Genomic DNA, 19,021 nt, shown 5'->3' on the forward strand with positions numbered 1-19,021 from the left:
ACCTTCTTGAAGAAGCAAACCAAGATACAATGTTGCCAGTTCATCTTGATTTACGGATACTTGTATTTCAGTGTCTTCAACCAAGGCGGCATTCAACCAATACCTCTCATCAAAGAGCAGATGTTCCAAAGTGCAAGCCACAATGCCTAGAGTAACACAACATTTTCAGTATTACATATACAAATATCTGTGCCAAGCTACTATACAGTAGAGGGATTCCTTCATAACTATACTGAGAGTATGACATTATACTTTGTTCAGTTTATAATAAAAAAAATGACTAATAATATCAAATTATAGCCATATGTATTTTCAGGTGCTGCGGAATATGTTGGCGGTATAGAAATTAAAGTTATTATTGTTATTAATATTATAAGCAATGATTACATATAGTGAGGCGTGATGACTGGGAATATTGTGCCATCTAGTGGCTTAAGAGAGAATCTACAGCCATCTTATTTTAAGCCACCTTCTGCTAATGTGCAGTGTAAGGGCCCATGCCTACGATCAGTGTTCACAGTGTTTAGGACACAGCATGTACAGTACAAGCGCAGAAGATGAGAAATCTAGAATCCCATGCCCACTGTGTGTGTACTGCCCGCAGTGTAAACTGAGCCGCAAGCATGTCAATTCTTTGCTGCGGAGTCGCAAGCATTCTCGCTGTAGGGAGAACAAAGTGAGAGACCGCAGCGTTCCGAACCCTGAACGTGGGCATGAGCAGCAACAGTCTCCTGTAGGGGAGACTCGAGGTCCCACAGGTCAGGAGCCACCGCATCTAGGACGCAGAGGGTCCAGATCGTGGGCATGTACCCTTAAGGGGGCTTTACACGCTACGATATCGTTAATGTTTTATCGTCGGGGTCACGTTGTTAGTGACGCACATCCGGCGTCATTAACGATATCGCAGCGTGTGACACTTGTGCGACCTAAAACAATCGCAAAAGCATACAAAATCGTTTGCCGCGGAGAGGTCGTCCTAAAACAAAAAATTGTTCTCTTCTAATTAGCGATGTTGTTCGTCGTTCCTGCGGCAGCACACATCGCTACGTGTGACACTGCAGGAGCGACGAACATCTCCTTACCTGCCTCCACCACCAATGCTGAAGGAAGGAGGTGGGCGGGATGTTACGTCCCGCTCATCTCCACCCCTCTGCTTCTATTGGACGGCTGCCGTGTGACGTGGCTGCAGCGCTGCACGACCCGCCCCCTTAGAAAGGAGGCGGATCGCTGGCCAGAGCGACGTCGCAGGACAGGTAAGTCCGTGTGACGGGGGTAAGTGAGGTTGTGCGCGATGGGCAGCGATTTGCCCGTGTCGCACAAACGATGGGGGCGGGTACGCACGCTAGCGAAATCGGTACCGATATCGCTACCGTGTAAAGCCCCCTTTACACTTTGTGAATAGTTTTAAACATATATACAATTTGAAGCATATGTAGTGAAACATCATTTGTATATAACATAGAAGGATAGTTTCCAGAATTGTAAGTTTTCCCTTAATAAAAGGTGGCAGACACCATGATTGTTTGGGATCCGACTACTGGAATCCACAGCAATCCCAAAAACTGGGGTCTGGGTGCCAAGAACTGGCTTTGCAGAGCCACAACTAGCTGGGAGCGGAGGTGAACATACTCGCCTCTTGTCCATTCAATTTTTATGAGACTGTCTGAGAAAGTCAAGTAAAGCTACCTCTGCCAGTCTGCCAGTCCCATAAACAAAAAAATGGTGCAAACGTAGTGTATGTGCACTTTCACGCCAATCCTAACAAACACAAGCACCATACATTGTCTAAATAATGACACCACACAGTACTTCACCCTCCACCCCTCATGCCGAGCTCAAATAACACCATACAGTGCATAAATAAAACCAACATACAGTGTGTGAACACAATTACAAAGAATCGCTCAAACAATGCTCTCTTACGGTACAAGTAATAGTATCATATCATACACTCTTATATGACTGCAGACTGTTGAATTATGGGTTGTCATGTTATGGGCTGTCATGTGACCACATGTATGCAATATCCATATTTTCTGTCAGTTGCTGATTAGTCTCATCTGTCTTCTCTCTATAGAAGAGACTTGTGAGAGGTCGATTGACACTAGTCCGCACCTTGTGACTTCACACTCTTAGTGAGCATACATGAGAATCATGACTGACACACACTGTCATGATTTGGCCATCTGCAGTCATACAGAGTGACTTTCCTTCATAGACTAGAAAATCCCTTTAAAGCACCACTCCAGCATTTTTTGTCTTTTTTTATTGCACTGCTGGCATGTTGTTTAAAATCTAAGTTTTGGGCCCAGTGTCATACACTCACTCTCCAGTGTCTTCATCTGTTGTCACTGATGCTACTGACGGCTTCCGATGATTTGTGACCTGCTGGTAGCTCCAATGTTTCATGGATTGCGTTGGAGGTCACAAGTCATCATTACAAGTCTAAGAGTATGAAAACCTTGTTTTGGCCTCATTCTGGCTCTTGAGAGCTTGTAACGTAACGTCTGCCTTTCAACCAGCCAGAAGGTACGGACACAAGGTGGTGCCACAGAACCAGAGCGGCGCCAAAAAAATGATGAAAATGCAGGAGGGTGAATATAAGACAGGAGGCAGGGGACTTAGATTTAAAGCTGCACTACAGCAATGAAAAAAATGCTAAAGTCACTTGCTAAGTCAATTAGTTCATTTAGGCTGTGTATGTTACAAATGTTGCCATTACCAAGTGAGAGATAAGTAGTAAATTTCCAGATCTCCTCTATAGTTTTGAAAGTGACAATAAAAACATCATTCTGTGCTTGAATAGACACTAACCGAGCAGACAACTCCTAAAATTAGAAAAAATGAAAACAATTAAAAATGAAAGCCATACTGAAAAGACACATTTAAAATGTACAATCTTTAGTTTATCAGTGTAATAATAGGAAAGGAAGAAAAGGGAAAAAAAAAAAGAAGAAAGAAAGCGAGAAAGAAAGCGAGAAAGAAAGCGAGAAAGAAAGAAAGCGAGAGAGAAAGAAAGAAAGAAGGAATGAGAAAGAAAGAAGGTATGAGAAAGAAAGAAGGTATGAGAAAGAAATAAAGAAAGAAGGAAAGAAAGAAGGAAAGAAGGAAAGAGAAAGAAGGAAAGAAGGAAAGATAAAGAAAGAAGGAAAGAAAGAAGGAAAGAGAAAGAAGGAAAGAGAAATAAAGAAGGTATGAGAAAGAAAAAAAGACAGAAAGAAAGAAGAAAGAAAGAAGGAAAAAAGAAAGAAAGCGAGTAAGAAAGCAAGAAAGAAAGTGAGAAAGAGAAAGAAGGAAAGAAAGGAAAGAAAGGAAAGAAAGAAAGAAGGAATTAGAAAGAAAGAAGGAAAGAGAAAGAAAGAAGGTATGAGAAAGAAAGAAGGTATGAGAAAGAATGAAAGAAAGAAGGAAAGAAGGAAACAGAAAGAAGGAAACAGAAAGAAGGAAAGAGAAAGAAAGAAGGTATGAGAAAGAAAGAAAAAAAGAAAGAAGGAAAGAGAAAGAAAGAAGGTAAGAGAAAGAAAGACAGAAAGAAAGAAGAAATAAAGAAAGAAGGAAAGAGAAAGAAAGAAGGTATGAGAAAGAAAGAAGGTATGAGAAAGAAAGAAGGTATGAGAAAGAAAGAATGAAAGAAAGAAGGAAAGAAGGAAACAGAAAGAAGGAAACAGAAAGAAGGAAAGAGAAAGAAAGAAGGTAAGAGAAAGAAAGACAGAAAGAAAGAAGAAATAAAGAAAGAAGGAAAGAGAAAGAAAGAAAGAAAGAAAGAAAGAAAGAAAGAAAGAAAGAAAGAAAGAAAGAAAGAAAGAAATATATTTTTTCATGGAAATTCTTGTTTAAGGTGAGGTGATTGTTAAATAAAATAGTGGAGTAACACAAATAGCAATTGAATATGGCTAAGCTGATAGCAGGTAGAGGCATCGGCAAGTTCACCAAGTAAGCAGAGCCAGCACAAAAGAACATGATTTAAAGAGCACTTGTCAGCTTCACAGCCCCTCCTTATCCTCCACCATAACTGAAAAATGCTGACGTCTGAATGATGAATCAGTTGGAAATTTGCGCCTTATATATTATGTATTTGAGGCATGTGCGCAGCAGCAGATCTGTGTGTGAATGGTGTGTGAGACATGTGTGACGCCCTGGGCAAGCCAGGGGTCACAGGTCATTACACCACCACACCCTACATCCCAGTTAGGAACACCAAAGCTAACCAAAAATCCTTGTTGCCTTCCTCCAGAGGCTGATGTTCACACCAGGGGGTGGGCCAGGCGGTTGGCTCCGCCCACCGAGGACGACACAGCTCTGGAGGCGGGAGGAACCAGGCAGTCCAGTGAGGGACATGAAGGAGTAAACAACGAAGTTTAGCCCAGGCAGGGCTTGAGTGAGGAGTAAACCAGTAGAAGTAAAGGAAGTAAAGTGGTAAAGGAGGAAAGCAAGAGTGGTGACAGAAAGAAAGCCTGAAGTAGTCCAGCCGTGTGCAGGACAGGGTCAGCAAGGTCAGCAACGACGGTGACTGTCCAGAGGGGTGACTGTTCGGGAGTTCCTGGAAGGACCGCGGACGGGTAGTGACCCGGCGGTCTGGAGCAGTGTGCGAAGGACAGTCAGCACCAGGGCAGGGGCCTCTCGGACCCCGGCAAGGCTAGGAGTCGCCATAATTTGCCGAATCCGTCAGTGAAGGGGACGTAGATCACCCAACAACCAAGTCCCGATTGAAGGCAACAGTCCAACCATTAAGGAGGAACACCGCCACCGCCAAGGCACCAGTTCCTCAGGGCCAGCGTCTGCGGGCAAAGTAGAGCTCCTCCGGTCCAGCTTGAAGCCGGGGAGCGGGTTACCGGTGGGGACCCATCGCTACCAACTTAGAAACATCAGGTGCAGGTCAGAGGGACATCACCGTCACCTACTGGGAGAGCAAGTGCAGCCGTCCGTGGGAACCGTCTTTCCAGCCGTGTGGTTTACCGTAAAACTGTGTCAACGTCTCAGGCTGAGTGAGTACCACAGTGCCGCAAGGCACAGCGCTGCCCCGCGTCCCTGCGCCCACCAGGCCCTGCATCCCCCATCTCATCACCGGGCCCTGGGATCACCAACCCCTACCCACGGAGGGGCAACGCAACACCTAGCTGCTCCGCATCACCATCCCCGGGATCCCCATATTGAGCAGCGGTGGTGAAATCACCACAACCGTGGGTGGCGTCACGGACAATAAACTATCCCCACACCCAACATCTCCCCTTTTCACTCACAGGCGAGGAGTGCCGCTCGAGAACCCCCGGGATCCGGCCCACAGCTCGAGCCACCACTGAGCAGCAGCCGCCGGACCCGAGCAGAAGGGGTGAGCGTAGTGTGCTGACACCCTCCTCCCCGCCCGCGACAACTTGGCGTCACGAACAGGATCTTACCGCTCTGTCGTTTGGTAGAGGTGCGCCTTGTTACCGCCAGAGGTATCCGACTGGAAAATTTCAGAAGCCGCCATCTTTGGCGCGAAAAGTTCCCGCTCGAGCGTCTTCTCGAGTAGTAGAGGCGCGAAGGCCAAAACCCCGCCCCGAGAGAGGAGGGGCCGGAAAGAGCTAAGGGGGACGCGATGGCGGCTGGCTGCATGTAACCGCAGCTATAAAAGCAGGGACGCCAGGACTCTGCAGACATACCGTTCCTGGAAGAAGTCACCATGTGGATGCCGTCCCGCGACACCGTAGCCCCCGCGCCTGGAACCGCGGCGTGGGTGGAAATCCGGACCGCGCAGCTCTACCAACAGCTGCAGGTCAGGATGCAGCTCCTCATGGAGGAGTGGGAGACCGACATGGCGGACGTTATAGCCACCGTGCGGAGACACGAGGAGGAAGCGGAGAAAGGGAGGGTGAGTGACCCACATCCCGATGCCCTGGACCCACGTCCCGATGCCCTGGAAGGGCCGGTCATCGCGGCTGCGGGGCCCGGTCCAAGCCCTCTCCCCCCATTGCCTCCCTCGCCACCCGTCTCGGAGGCCGTGACCCCGCCACTAGGCCTGCTACCACCGCAACCGGTAGCAATACCCAGCGTCCCCGCCCAGGCGGACCGACCTGTAGCCGGAGCCCGCAGTAAACCGGAGGTGTTACCGTGGAAGATTCCGAAGGTTGAACCGGAGGCGTCCCCTGAAAAATCCCCCGAGCCGGAGCCGATGACCCGCTCCGAGCCGAAGGCCCAGCAGCGGAAAGCCCCTATGCCCATCCCCCACACCTCGGCTGAGGTAGCGCCGGGTTGTTGCTGTAAGGCAGCGCCCAAGGCCAAGACACCGCGGGACACGCCGCCCAGATTCCTGACAGTGGGCAACGTCCAGAATGTCCCGCGGGGCCCGACCCGTGCGCCGGCGCTTGCAGCAGCGCCGTATTGGGATAGGGAGCCGATACCGCTGGGCCTGGAGATCGCTGAGAGGGAACGAAAGAAGGCCGAGCTGGTGACCCGAGCTATTAAAGAAAAAGAAAATCTCCGGCAAGCGACATTCCGTGTCCGGGGACCGCTGTACGAGGGGCAGGTGAGGCGGTTTGATGTCCGCCGGGGCTACGGGTTCATCTACGAGCCGGGCCTGGAGGCCGAAGTGTTTGTAGCCCGGCGGGATGTGAATGCCCACCTGCCTGAGGAGCATCCCGGCCGCAACCTAATGCCGGGAGACATCGTCCAGTATACCCGACACTGCGGAGAGAGGGGGTGGTTTGCCCTGGATGTGAAACTGAGGGGCAGCCAGGAAAGCCGAGTGAGTCCGGCACCCCCTCCCTCGGATGGAGCTGAAGGCCTGGAGTAAGGCAGCGGAGCACCGTTGTCCAGTCCCCGTTGGGACCACCACTGTGTGAGTTGTTGTGTTTTAGTTTGAAAAGTTTGCAGAAATGATGAAAAATGATGATACCGAGTACTTTACCTGATTGTCAAAAAGTGATTTGCAACCGGCCGGAGCCAGCACCTTTGTCCCCGTGTGGGACCGTTTAAAAAGTTTGCATGAGGAACTGCTCATGGACAAGCCCGTGAACTTGCAGGGCAACCACAGACGCTAGTGGCTTGTAAATAAGTTGTTTACCGTTACCGTTTTCCGCAATGCCGCCTCCGGAGAGGCAGGTTGGAGGGAGGGCCCTCAGCAGAGCAGGCTGGGGCCCAGCCACCAAAGGAACCGGTGGCTACCCTCTGGAGGGAAAGGACAGATCCCGCTCGGGTACCGTGTGCTGGACTGTGGGTCAAGGGGTGCTGCCTGGGCTTTAGGGGCAGCATCAGGGCCAGGTTGCTTGGGTGGGAGAGCGCGGAAACCGTAACCGTAAACCGTTTGAAACGTTTAAGAAATGTGCCTCCCGTTAAAGGAAGATTTATTAAAAATGTATATATGTTACCGTTTACCATGTTATATTTTGCAGAAAAATAAAACCGGTGTTGGACGGGAAGCCCGCGGACGGTCTGCATTTTGCTAAGGGGGAATGTGACGCCCTGGGCAAGCCAGGGGTCACAGGTCATTACACCACCACACCCTACATCCCAGTTAGGAACACCAAAGCTAACCAAAAATCCTTGTTGCCTTCCTCCAGAGGCTGATGTTCACACCAGGGGGTGGGCCAGGCGGTTGGCTCCGCCCACCGAGGAGGACACAGCTCTGGAGGTGGGAGGAACCAGGCAGTCCAGTGAGGGACATGAAGGAGTAAACAAAGAAGTTTAGCCTAGGCAGGGCTTGAGTGAGGAGTAAACCAGTAGAAGTGAAGGAAGTAAAGTGGTAAAGGAGGAAAGCAAGAGTGGTGACAGAAAGAAAGCCTGAAGTAGTCCAGCTGTGTGCAGGACAGGGTCAGCAAGGTCAGCAACGACGGTGACTGTCCAGAGGGGTGACTGTTCGGGAGTTCCTGGAAGGACCGCGGACGGGTAGTGACCCGGCGGTCTGGAGCAGTGTGCGAAGGACAGTCAGCACCAGGGCAGGGGCCTCTCGGACCCCGGCAAGGCTAGGAGTCGCCATAATTTGCCGAATCCGTCAGTGAAGGGGACGTAGATCCCCCAACAACCAAGTCCCGATTGAAGGCAACAGTCCAACCATTAAGGAGGAACACTGCCACCGCCAAGGCACCAGTTCCTCAGGGCTAGCGTCTACGGGCAAAGTAGAGCTCCTCCGGTCCAGCTTGAAGCCGGGGAGCGGGTTACCGGTGGGGACCCATCGCTACCAACTTAGAAACATCAGGTGCAGGTCAGAGGGACATCACCGTCACCTACTGGGAGAGCAAGTGCAGCCGTCCGTGGGAACCGTCTTTCCAGCCGTGTGGTTTACCGTAAAACTGTGTCAACGTCTCAGGCTGAGTGAGTACCACAGTGCCGCAAGGCACAGCGCTGCCCCGCGTCCCTACGCCCACCAGGCCCTGCATCCCCCATCTCATCACCGGGCCCCGGGATCACCAACCCCTACCCACGGAGGGGCAACGCAACACCTAGCTGCTCCGCATCACCATCCCCGGGATCCCCATATTGAGCAGCGGTGGTGAAATCACCACAACCGTGGGTGGCGTCACGGACAATAAACTATCCCCACACCCAACATCTCCCCTTTTCACTCACGGGCGAGGAGTGCCGCTCGAGAACCCCCGGGATCCGGCCCACAGCTCGAGCCACCACTGAGCAGCAGCCGCCGGACCCGTGCAGAAGGGGTGAGCGTAGTGTACTGACACCCTCCTCCCCGCCCGCGACACATGTCTCCCATATGAGTGATGTGTGCGACTTGTGTGCACACTGCTGTGATGAGTTTGGTTTGTGTGCCTCATGCATGTACATATGGATCATTCTAGCTTTGATGCAATTGGCTCACAGGGGCCCTTTGCTGTCCATTCCCACCAATGTTATTGTGAAGGAATATAACTACTGTGATATTAAATGTTTTTTTTATGCTTGTTCTGTTTGGATTTGAAAGATACAATTTTATGGGTTGGGGATGCTTGTAAATGGTGCAGATGTTCACTTGTTATGCAAATTTCTATCAATATCTATTATGTTGGTCAATCAAGAACAATGTTTGTAGGCTATTTACTTTTAAAAGGAGTTTTCTTTTTCGGAAAACCCATCTTTTAAAACCCTACTAGGGCTTTCTGAGTTGAGTATATTCCATAAATTCACCAGGGGAGGAGCAGGTCCAGTGGCACATAGTGGCATTACTACATCAATCCATGATTTCAATGGATGCCAGGTAGTACCCTGCTAGGGTGCTCACTACTTGTAATGAGCAGTTGAATGCTCGGATGGGCGCGACTCGAATACCAAAGTATAATGGAACTCAATGAGGGACTCAAGCATTTTTCCAAAAGATTTCCCAGGGAAATACTCGAGTCCCGCTTTGCCTTCCATTATACTCAAGTACTTGAGTTGAGCCCATCCAAGCATCCAACTGCTCATTACTAGTACCGAGCACCTGAGCATGATAGTGCTTGCTCATCACTAATGCCAAGTAATACCTCATTTTCCCAGTGCTGGCAATGCAGATGTGTTATGGGATGGTGTTAAGGAGAGTACAGATGACACAGGAGCTCCTGAGCTGACCCCGAGGCTGGGGACCCTGTCCTGTCCCTTATCCCAACAGTAGACCTGAAGGTGGTCAGGATCGAGCCTCCAGCGTGTTCCTGTTTCCTGTTGGGCCCTGACCTAATACCCCCCTATCCAGGGCGGGGCAGAGCACTACACCAAGTTTAACACCACCCAAAAGACAAAGACAAGGGAATAAACTGAAACTCACTCACAGCACAAATATCCACAGAGGGGAGAGAAAAAGATACCGGAGGGAACAAAAACAAAGGGGAAGGAGTAAGTCAAACCAGGAAGCTATCATGAAGTGCAGACAACAAATCGCTGATCACCAAATGGAGGATCACCATGGACACCAAGATATCGTAACTGCAAGCAGAGACTATCATTGGCGGTCTCCTACTACCCTACACCCTAGCCTTAAATAGGAGGAGACCAGGTGTGGAAGGAAATCAGCAACCTGGCTCTCAGCATGCTGCTCCAACAAGGAGTAACCACTGCATGGCTGAGAGGAGTGAAACAACTGAGCCGACGTCAAACCGAGCTGAGCACTAAGAGAGACCAGGTTGCCTGTCGGACTCTGCAATGTGAACAGAGCCCAACGCAGTAAAAGTAATCCACATGTGTAGATACGGATGGTGCATGACAGATGGCCAGAAGGAGATAATCATATTCATTGTTCCACGGCATTTGTACATCCACATCGCCATCTGCCGTAGGACCAGGATCACCAGAAACTGATCTATAAGGAGTGAGTTTCCTCGAGGAAAGAGAACGGAACACAGAGTCAGGTGACAACTGTGTAACAGTCACAAAAATAAAAGGCTAGTGAGAAGGCGGAGTAGGTGCCAAGATTACCAGGGGAGCATACATGTGCACAGCAGGGTAGTGTTGCCTATCAGAAGGTCATCCAAAAGTGTACCAATCCAAGAGGAACCCGAAGACCAAATACAATTACCAGGGGACCCTGAAGATCAACTATTGTTACTGGAGGAACCCGAAGATGAATATCGTTGCCAAAGGAATCCAAAGAAAGAATACCGCCACTAAAAGAGGATGAAACTATGCGGTCAAACACTGAATATTGGATGAGAATCAGAGATTGAGAAACAATTATTTGTTCATCCAAGTGACCAGGGCCATTACTTCCCGCCTTAACATACAGTACTAAGAGAGAGATGAGAGAATAATGCTAATAATGAGTGTTAACTGTTGGTGTAATGTATCACAACATAACTGTGCCTAATGTTACAAACCGCTAACGTAGAATGATTTATGACAATCTGAGTTTTCTTGTTCCATAGGACTATAGGAAGGGCAACACCCATGCTCCCCTGATGGAAAAATAGGGATTTGGTTATTGTTAAAAGAATTTGTCAGGCAAGTGTAACTCAGGCATGTGTCAACTGTGATTTGAGTTACATTGCTTTCAAATTTCTGTATCGCCTTTCGATAACCATCCCTCTTCCATCTCCCCATTCCCGCCTAATAAAACCTGTTATAGTCACCAGTGTCATTCATACTGCATGTTGCATATCTGACCTGAGTGATACAGATTAATTAAACATTTTCTGCAAGATTCCATCATAGTTTTGTTGATTGTGATCATGGGATCAGCATACTGTAAAACGTTTCTACTAACCTAATAAGACAATCTAAAATTGACAGCCTCATTATTTTCTTTGATATTGCTGTGCCACCCCTGTGGCAGCAGCCGAGCTACTCGGATCCGGGTTCACTGTGGCTCGAGGGTCTCCGGACCCGGGGGTCGTGCGGCCACTCAAATGAAAGGGGGGTATTTACAGGGGAGTTGATGTATAGTTCGTGACGCCACCCGTGGTGTACGGTAATTTGGGAAGTACCGCCGCTGCCGTTGGGAGTATCTGGGGTGATGAAGCGGGGCAGCAAGATGTCGTAGCACTCCACGGGTAGGGTGGATGCCCCAGGACTCAGTAAGGGGTGCCATGAGGTGCAGTGGTCACTCTCGTACTCACTCAATTCATAAGCAGACGCTGACAATCAGGTAAACCAATTCTCTGGATACCGCTGCCGCTGAGGGGAGCTCGTCTGGGTCCTGTCCCTATAGTGTTGCCTGGTGATCCGTGACCTGCCTCCTGGCACTAAGTTTAACTTCAACTTGGTGGCCCAGTAGTATGGAACTTGCCGGGCCCGGCTCCCCACTATGGCTAAGTGTGGGAGCTTGCTCTCAGAGTTCATGCTTGGGATTTTCTGGACCGTTGTGGTTTGGAAAGTCCTATCCCCCTCGTTGCGCTAATGCCCTAATTCTGGAGCGGGTGGGAACAGATCATAAAGGCTCCGTTCTCCTCAGGTGAATTATCGGGTTGCCTGAAGCTACTCCCCGACCTAGGGACCGTGTACTCTGTCGTGCCTTCGGGCCCGGACTGGTGACAGGGCTAGACTGCTGGCTGTCCTCCTCGACAAGGCCAGACACCTTGCCACAATCCCCTGAGACCGGGGGTCCGAGTCCTCTAGGCCCAGACCACCATCTGCAACCTAAACAGCTTCACTAGGAGCCACCGCTCCTGACGTCCTCTCACTTTCACCCTCTCTACACACTGACTACACTCCTCACCTCCCCTCCCTGACCTACCAGGTGGGCGACTCTATTCCACTCAAGCCGTCCACTGTTGTGCCTGGTGGGTGTGGTGCAGGGTGTATCTAGGATTTGATTTGCTGTTGGAGGCAACACCATTAGCTAGGGACCCAGAACCAAGAGGGAGGTGGGATACTGCACGGAAGGGCAGCTTGTGCAGTACCCTGTGATGACTTGATAATCCAGGGGCGTTACATTGCGAATCACCAGAATTTAGGCTGCCATTTCCATGGGTGAATGTGGTAAGCTGCAGACACATGGAAATTTAAAGCATAAATACTATATATTGTAATACAATTGAGCAAGTAATCAGTAATAGCTCACCCTATTCTTTTCTCCATTAATATTCATCATCCCAGTGATGACTTCTGAATGTACACATCTAAAAATATTATCTCAACTTTCACCTAACCTCCCAACGTGACTTATGAATGGCAAACTATAGGTCAACAAAGACTGTCTTGGTTACAAGTTCAATCCCAGGTTTCCTAATATGAATCCAGCTTCGCAGTGGCTCTATGGACTCTGGCCAATTGGCAAGAAGCCCAGATTTGTTGACCTTTATGTCACACAACATGGTATAAAAGATCTGTACGGCAGCCCTGCTCTGGTATTAGTGAGCCGAGAGGCTGCTGGAAGGAACGGACATTCCTTCAGAGCTTTGGCGCTTTCACCTTTGACATGTAGAGAGAGTATCACTGCTGGAATCATTGTACTGGTCCAGCAAAAAGAATTTCCATTTCTAAAAACATTTATTGCTAGACAATTGTATCCAGTAAACAATTTGTACTGTGTTTATTACCTAGATTGTTTATTTACAGTGTTTTAATTATTGGTGTCTAAAATTAATTCAGTAGGAACATGTCACTTGATTTATGCTGCCCAAACTACGAATTAGACAAGAGACCAAATAAGATATTTTCCAGCATCAAAAGAAGGGTTCAAGTGCACTTAATAAGATAGGATAAAAAATAAATAAATATATAATTATATATATATATATATATATATATATATATATATATATATATATATATATATATATATATATATATATACATACATACATACATACATATATATATATATATATATATATATATATATAATATATATATATATAATATACACACGCACTGTATATACATGCAATATGCACAAGGCTAAAATTAATTTTTAAAAATAAAGGTTTTAAAAATTTAAAATTTTTCTTATGCGTTTTGGGATAAAAAAAAAACAATCATAAGTGGATTAAGAAAAATCCGTAATTTTTACCCTTGTCCACATGGCATATACTTTTTTATCCTGTTTTAACCCCTTTTTGGTGCTGGAAAATATCTTAATTGCACTTTAGCTATACGACCTGGGCTACAAACAAGTATAGTCCATGCAGAACAACTGGATCACAGACCTTCTATCCTAGAAGGTTTCTTTGGAGTGGTGAACTGCCTTCATTTTTTTTTTAATTTTATTATTATTATTATTTATTATTATAGCGCCATTTATTCCATGGCGCTTTACAAGTGAAAGAGGGTATACGTACAACAATCATTAACAGTACAAGACAGACTGGTATAGGAGGAGAGAGGACCCTGCCCGCGAGGGCTCCCAGTCTACAGGGAATGGGTGATGGTACAATAGATGAGCTTATTTCTTGCAAGCTTGTATCAGAGACTGGCTGCAAGATAGCAGCCAGGTATATATATATATTTTCAGAAATATTCAGAGTTTCATAGTTTGAACAGCAGCCCAGGGACTTTAGGCAGAGCTACCAAGGGCAAACATACCAATGGTGTAGCCGCACAGGGGCCCAAGCTCCAAAGTAGGTGGAATTGTACATTACAGCAATTATGAAGCCAGGGTTTTCTTTATGCTATGGTTTGGCCATCATAAATCTACTGTTAACCAATCCTAAGCATATCCCATGTGTCACGGCCGCAGGGGTGACCCTAAAACGGGCTTTACACACTGCGACATCGCTAGCGATGTCGTGAGCGATAGCACCCACCCACATCAGTGGCGCATCACGGAGTGATCGCTGCCGTAGCGAACAATATCGCTACGGCAGCGTCACACGCAATTACCTGTTCACCAACGTCACTGTGGCCGCCGAACGATCTCTCCTTTAAGGGGGAGGTTCGTTTGGCGTCACAGCGGCATCACTATGCGGCCGCCCAATAGAAGCGGAGGGGCGGAGATGAGCGGCCGGAACATCCCGCCCACCTCCTTCATTCCTCATTGCCGGCGGCCGCAGGTACGATGTTGTTCCTCTTTCTTGCGGTGTCACACATAGCGATGTGTGCTGCCGCAGGAACTACCTGCAACAAACGATTTTTTAAAAATGAACGACGTGTACACGATGAACGATTTGACACCTTTTTGCGATCGTTAGTGATCGCAAAAAGGTGTCACACACAATGACATCGCTAACGAGGCCGGATGTGCGTCACCAACACCGTGACCCCGACGATATCTCGTTAGCAATATCGTTGTGTGTAAATGGGCCTTTAGGGTCAGAATCTTCAAAAGGGCTTTTATCACAACTCCAACTGGGGGATTCGCCTGATTCCTACTCTCGATCGCTCCCTTTTATATCACCTACTCTCCTCCTCTTATTAACTTTTTCTCTACCCACCCAGGTGCCAGGACAGCCATGCTATAACACTGCCATCTGGTGGCTATTTATATAATACACATTTTCACAACAGACACAGATTACCCGTGTGCTGGCAACTTCTGCAGGGGTGGACCTAGTCCTAACCCCCCTACAATTTCACCATAAACTGTCCATGACTTGCAGCTCCCCACAGAATTTCAGACAGAGGGGTGAAAAGAATTAGAAGAAGAGTTGTCCAAGAGCCAATGACCACCTGTGGAGAGCTACAGAAAGACCTGGAATAAGCATGTAAAATTATTTCAAAGGAAACTATAAGTAATGCCCTAAGCCCTGGAATAAGAATGTACAATTATTTCAAAGGAAACCATAAGTAATGCACTCAACCTCCATGGTGTTATGCACACTCACCACGCAAGACTCTACTGCTGAAGAAAAAGCATTTTAAAATGTGTTTAAAGTTTGCTCAACAACATGTAGACAAGCCTTTCAAATACTGGGAGAATATACTCTGGTCAAATGAGACCAAAATTGAACTCTCTGTATGTCATAATAAACACTATGTTTGGAGTCCAAAGGGCACTACATATCACCCCAAAAACACCATACTAAAGCCTGCTTTACACGTTATGATTAAGCATACGATATCGTATGCGATCGTAACCGCCCCCATCGTATGTGCGGCACGTTCAATTTGTTGAACGTGTTGCACAAACTATTAGTTGCGGTCACACGTACTTACCTTCCATATGACCTCGATGTGGCCGGCGAACATCCACTTCCTGGAGTGGGAGGGACGTTCGGCGTCACATTGACGTCACGCGGCAGCCGGCCAATAGAAGCGGAGATGTGCGGGATGTAAACACCCCCCCCACCTCCTTCCTTCCGCATTGCCGGCGGGAGCGGCAGGACGCAGGTAAGATCTGTTCATCGTTCCCAGGGTGTCACACACTGCTACCTCGGGAACATTGAACAACCTCACGTTCAATTTTTAGCAATTGAACGATGTGCATGCGATGAACGTTTTCGCGTACAATCACAATCGCACGTAGCTGTCACATGCTACAATAACTTACGATGCCGGATGTGCGTCACTTATGACGTGACCCCGCCGACACATTGTAAGATTTATTGTAGCGTGTAAAGCCCGCTTAACAGTGAAGTTGAAAGTGGCAATATAATGCTGTGGGACTGTTTTTGAGCATAATACACAAGCAAATTTCTTATAATTGATGGAAAGTGAATGGACAAATGTAAAGAGAGATTCTTGATAAAAATCTGATTGTAACGGGAGCACTGTACGTGGTCACTTGGCAGCTAAAGAGAGGGCTACCACAAACAGGCTTGGCACAAGCTATTCTATATTCCAGATCCAGGGGTTACCCTGGCCTTCATCCTTTAGCCCTACAGGGAACTAGACTTAACAGGGACCCCTAAGCTGGAGCCACAGACATAGCCACTGTTTGATGGTGCATGCTGGCAAGAAGAATGATCTGGTAGAGTTAGAACCAGGAGGTCATACAGGAACAAAATATTGAACAAAATCAAAATGCACATTATTAGTCAAAAAACAGGCCATGGTCAAAATCAGGAATCTCTACAGGGAGCCAGAAGCAAGATACTGAGCATATCCCAAGGAGTAAAGGGGGCTTTACACGCTACGACATCGCTAATGCGAACTCGTTGGGGTCACGGAATTGGTGACGCACATCCGGCCGCATTAGCGATGCCGTTGCGTGTGACACCGATGAGCGATTTTGCATCGTTGCAAAAACGTGCAAAATCGCTCATCGGTGACATGGGAGTCCATTCTCAAAAATCGTTACTGCAGCAGCAACGAGGTTGTTCCTCGTTCCTGTGGCAGCACACATCACTCCGTGTGACACCGCAGGAACGAGGAAGCTCTCCTTACCTGCCTCCCGGCCGCTATGCGCAAGGAAGGAGGTGGGCGGGATGTTACGTCCCGCTCATCTCCGCTCCTCCGCTTCTATTGGGCGGCCGCTCAGTGACGCCGCTGTGACGCCGCACGGACCGCCCCCTTAGAAAGGAGGCGGTTCGCCGGTCACAGCGACGTCGCCGGGCAGGTAAGTATGTGTGACATGTCTGGGCGATGTTGTGCGGCACGGGCAGCGATTTGCCCGTGTCGCACAACAGATGGGGGCGGGTACCCACGCTAGCGATATCGGGACCGATATCGCAGTGTGTAAAGCGGCCTTAAGTCAAACTACAACTGGCAGCGGACAGCAGGATTTCAGGATCTTAAATATTTCAGCAAGACAATGATCCTAAACACACAACCAAAGAAATTCTCAGTTGGTTTCAGAGAAATGAAAATAAAGCTACTATAATGGCTCATCTAATCACCTGACCTGAATATAATCGAAAATTTATGGATGGAATTAAAGCTCCGAGCTCATAGAAGGAGCCCACAGAAACCTTTAGTTTTTGACGCTACAGTACCACGACACAGTATAATGCCTCCCACAGTTCCACAAAACAGTATAAAGATTCCTACAGTGCCATAACACAGAATCATAGTTCCTTGCAGTCCTCCACATAGTATAATGGACCCCACAGCTTTTCACACAGAACAGCTGACATGCACAGAGTATAATGCCTCACAACACTACAGCCCTCCATATAGTATAATGGCCACCACACAGCCCATCACAAAGTATAATCAATCTCATACTGTATAATGGCCCCCCAAATAGCTCTCAACACAGTAAAATTCTCTCTACCTCCACACAGTACAATGCTCCACCCCCCAATATAATGGGCCCCAACAGTTGTCCACGCAGTATAATAGCCCACACATAATAGGTCCCAGAGCCCTCTAAGTAGTATAATGGCCCCTACAACGCTTCTCAGAGTAGAATAGCTCCCACATAATATAAGTGCCTACATATCCTTGCACAGAGCATGATGATGCCTCCCCATCACAGTATAATGGCCCTCACAACTCTCTGCATAGTATAATGGGCCCCCACAGATCCCCACACAGTATTATAGCCTACACAGCACCCACTCTCCCTCTGCACAAATAGTATGATTGGCTCCCCAAGCTCCACACACAGTTTGATTGCTCCCACAGTTCCTCCACTTACAGTTGATGGTCCTCAAAGGAAGCCACTATTTGTGATGGTCCCACATCCCCCTACACGGTATGATGGCTCTACAGTATACCCCCACCCAAAAAAAAAATCTCTACTCAAGCAGCATTTGATAAAATAAAAATAGAAGACAAGTGCTCATCTTTGGTTACCGTAGATGTGTTTGGCTTCTCTCAGTGTAAGTAAATTAAAGGGAATCTGTCACCAGGTTTTTGCTACCTCATCCAAGAGCAGCATGATGTAGAGAAAGAGAACCTAATTCCAGCGATGTGTCACTTACTGAGCTGTTTGCTGTCATTTTTAATAAAATCAATGTTTTCTCTGCTGCAGATCTAGCAGTTATACAGAGCTCATGAATATGCTGGACTACCTGGCAGCACACTAAGTAGTCCTCTAATAATAATCTACTGCTGATTAAACAGTGATTTTATCAAAGTTACACTGAGCAGCCCAGTAAAGCTGGGTTTACACACTGAGACTTTCTAGCGATCCAACTTGCGATCTCAACCTAGCCGGGATCGCTACAAAGTCTCTGGTGAGCTGTCAAACAGGCAGACCTGGCCAACGACCTAACAGCGATCCGGACCTGCAGAGCGACTAGCTGGTCGTTGGGGACGTGTCAAAAAAGCAGGTGAACTTCACCCGACTTCATTTAATGCCGCGCGGCTCTGTGTGCCGTGTAAATAAATAATTAATTAAAAAATCCGGCGTGCGGTCCCCCCCTATTTTAATACCAGCCAGATAAAGCCATACGGCTGCAGGCTGGTATTCTCAGGATGGGGAGCTCCACGTTATGGGGAGCCCCCCAGCCTAACAATATCAGCCAGCAGACGCCCAGAATTGCCGCATACATTAGATGCGACAGATCTGGGACTGTACCCGGCTCTTCCCGATTTGCCCTGGTGCGTTGGCAAATCAGGGTAATAAGGAGTTATTGGCAGCCCATAGCTGCCAATAAGTCCAAGATTAATCATGTCAGGCGTCACCCCGAGATACCTTCCATGATTAATCTGTAAATTACAGTTAAAAAACACACACACCCGAAAAATCCTTTATTAGAAATAAAAAACACTAACAAATTCCCTCATTACCAATTTATTACCCACAACAAAGCCCTCCTTGTCCGGCGTAATCCACGGTCCTCCAGCGTTGCATCCAGCTCTGCTGCATGCAGGTGACAGG

General features: G+C 47.9%; 1 protein-coding gene across 1 annotated transcript in view; it reads right to left on the bottom strand.

Annotated features, from left to right (window-relative positions):
• Window positions 1-19,021, bottom strand: part of SH3TC2 (SH3 domain and tetratricopeptide repeats 2) — a 189,392-nt gene that overhangs the window by 81,786 nt on the left and 88,585 nt on the right. Inside the window, exons 5-6 of the mRNA XM_075344627.1 lie at window positions 2,723-2,828; window positions 3-146 (exon numbers count right to left, since the gene is read on the bottom strand). Of these exons, the coding sequence (XP_075200742.1) occupies window positions 3-146; window positions 2,723-2,828 (250 nt within the window). The remainder of the gene's footprint in view (window positions 1-2; window positions 147-2,722; window positions 2,829-19,021) is intronic.

This window comes from Anomaloglossus baeobatrachus, chromosome 4 (genome assembly GCF_048569485.1).
Source record: "Anomaloglossus baeobatrachus isolate aAnoBae1 chromosome 4, aAnoBae1.hap1, whole genome shotgun sequence".
Lineage (NCBI taxonomy): Eukaryota > Metazoa > Chordata > Amphibia > Anura > Aromobatidae > Anomaloglossus > Anomaloglossus baeobatrachus.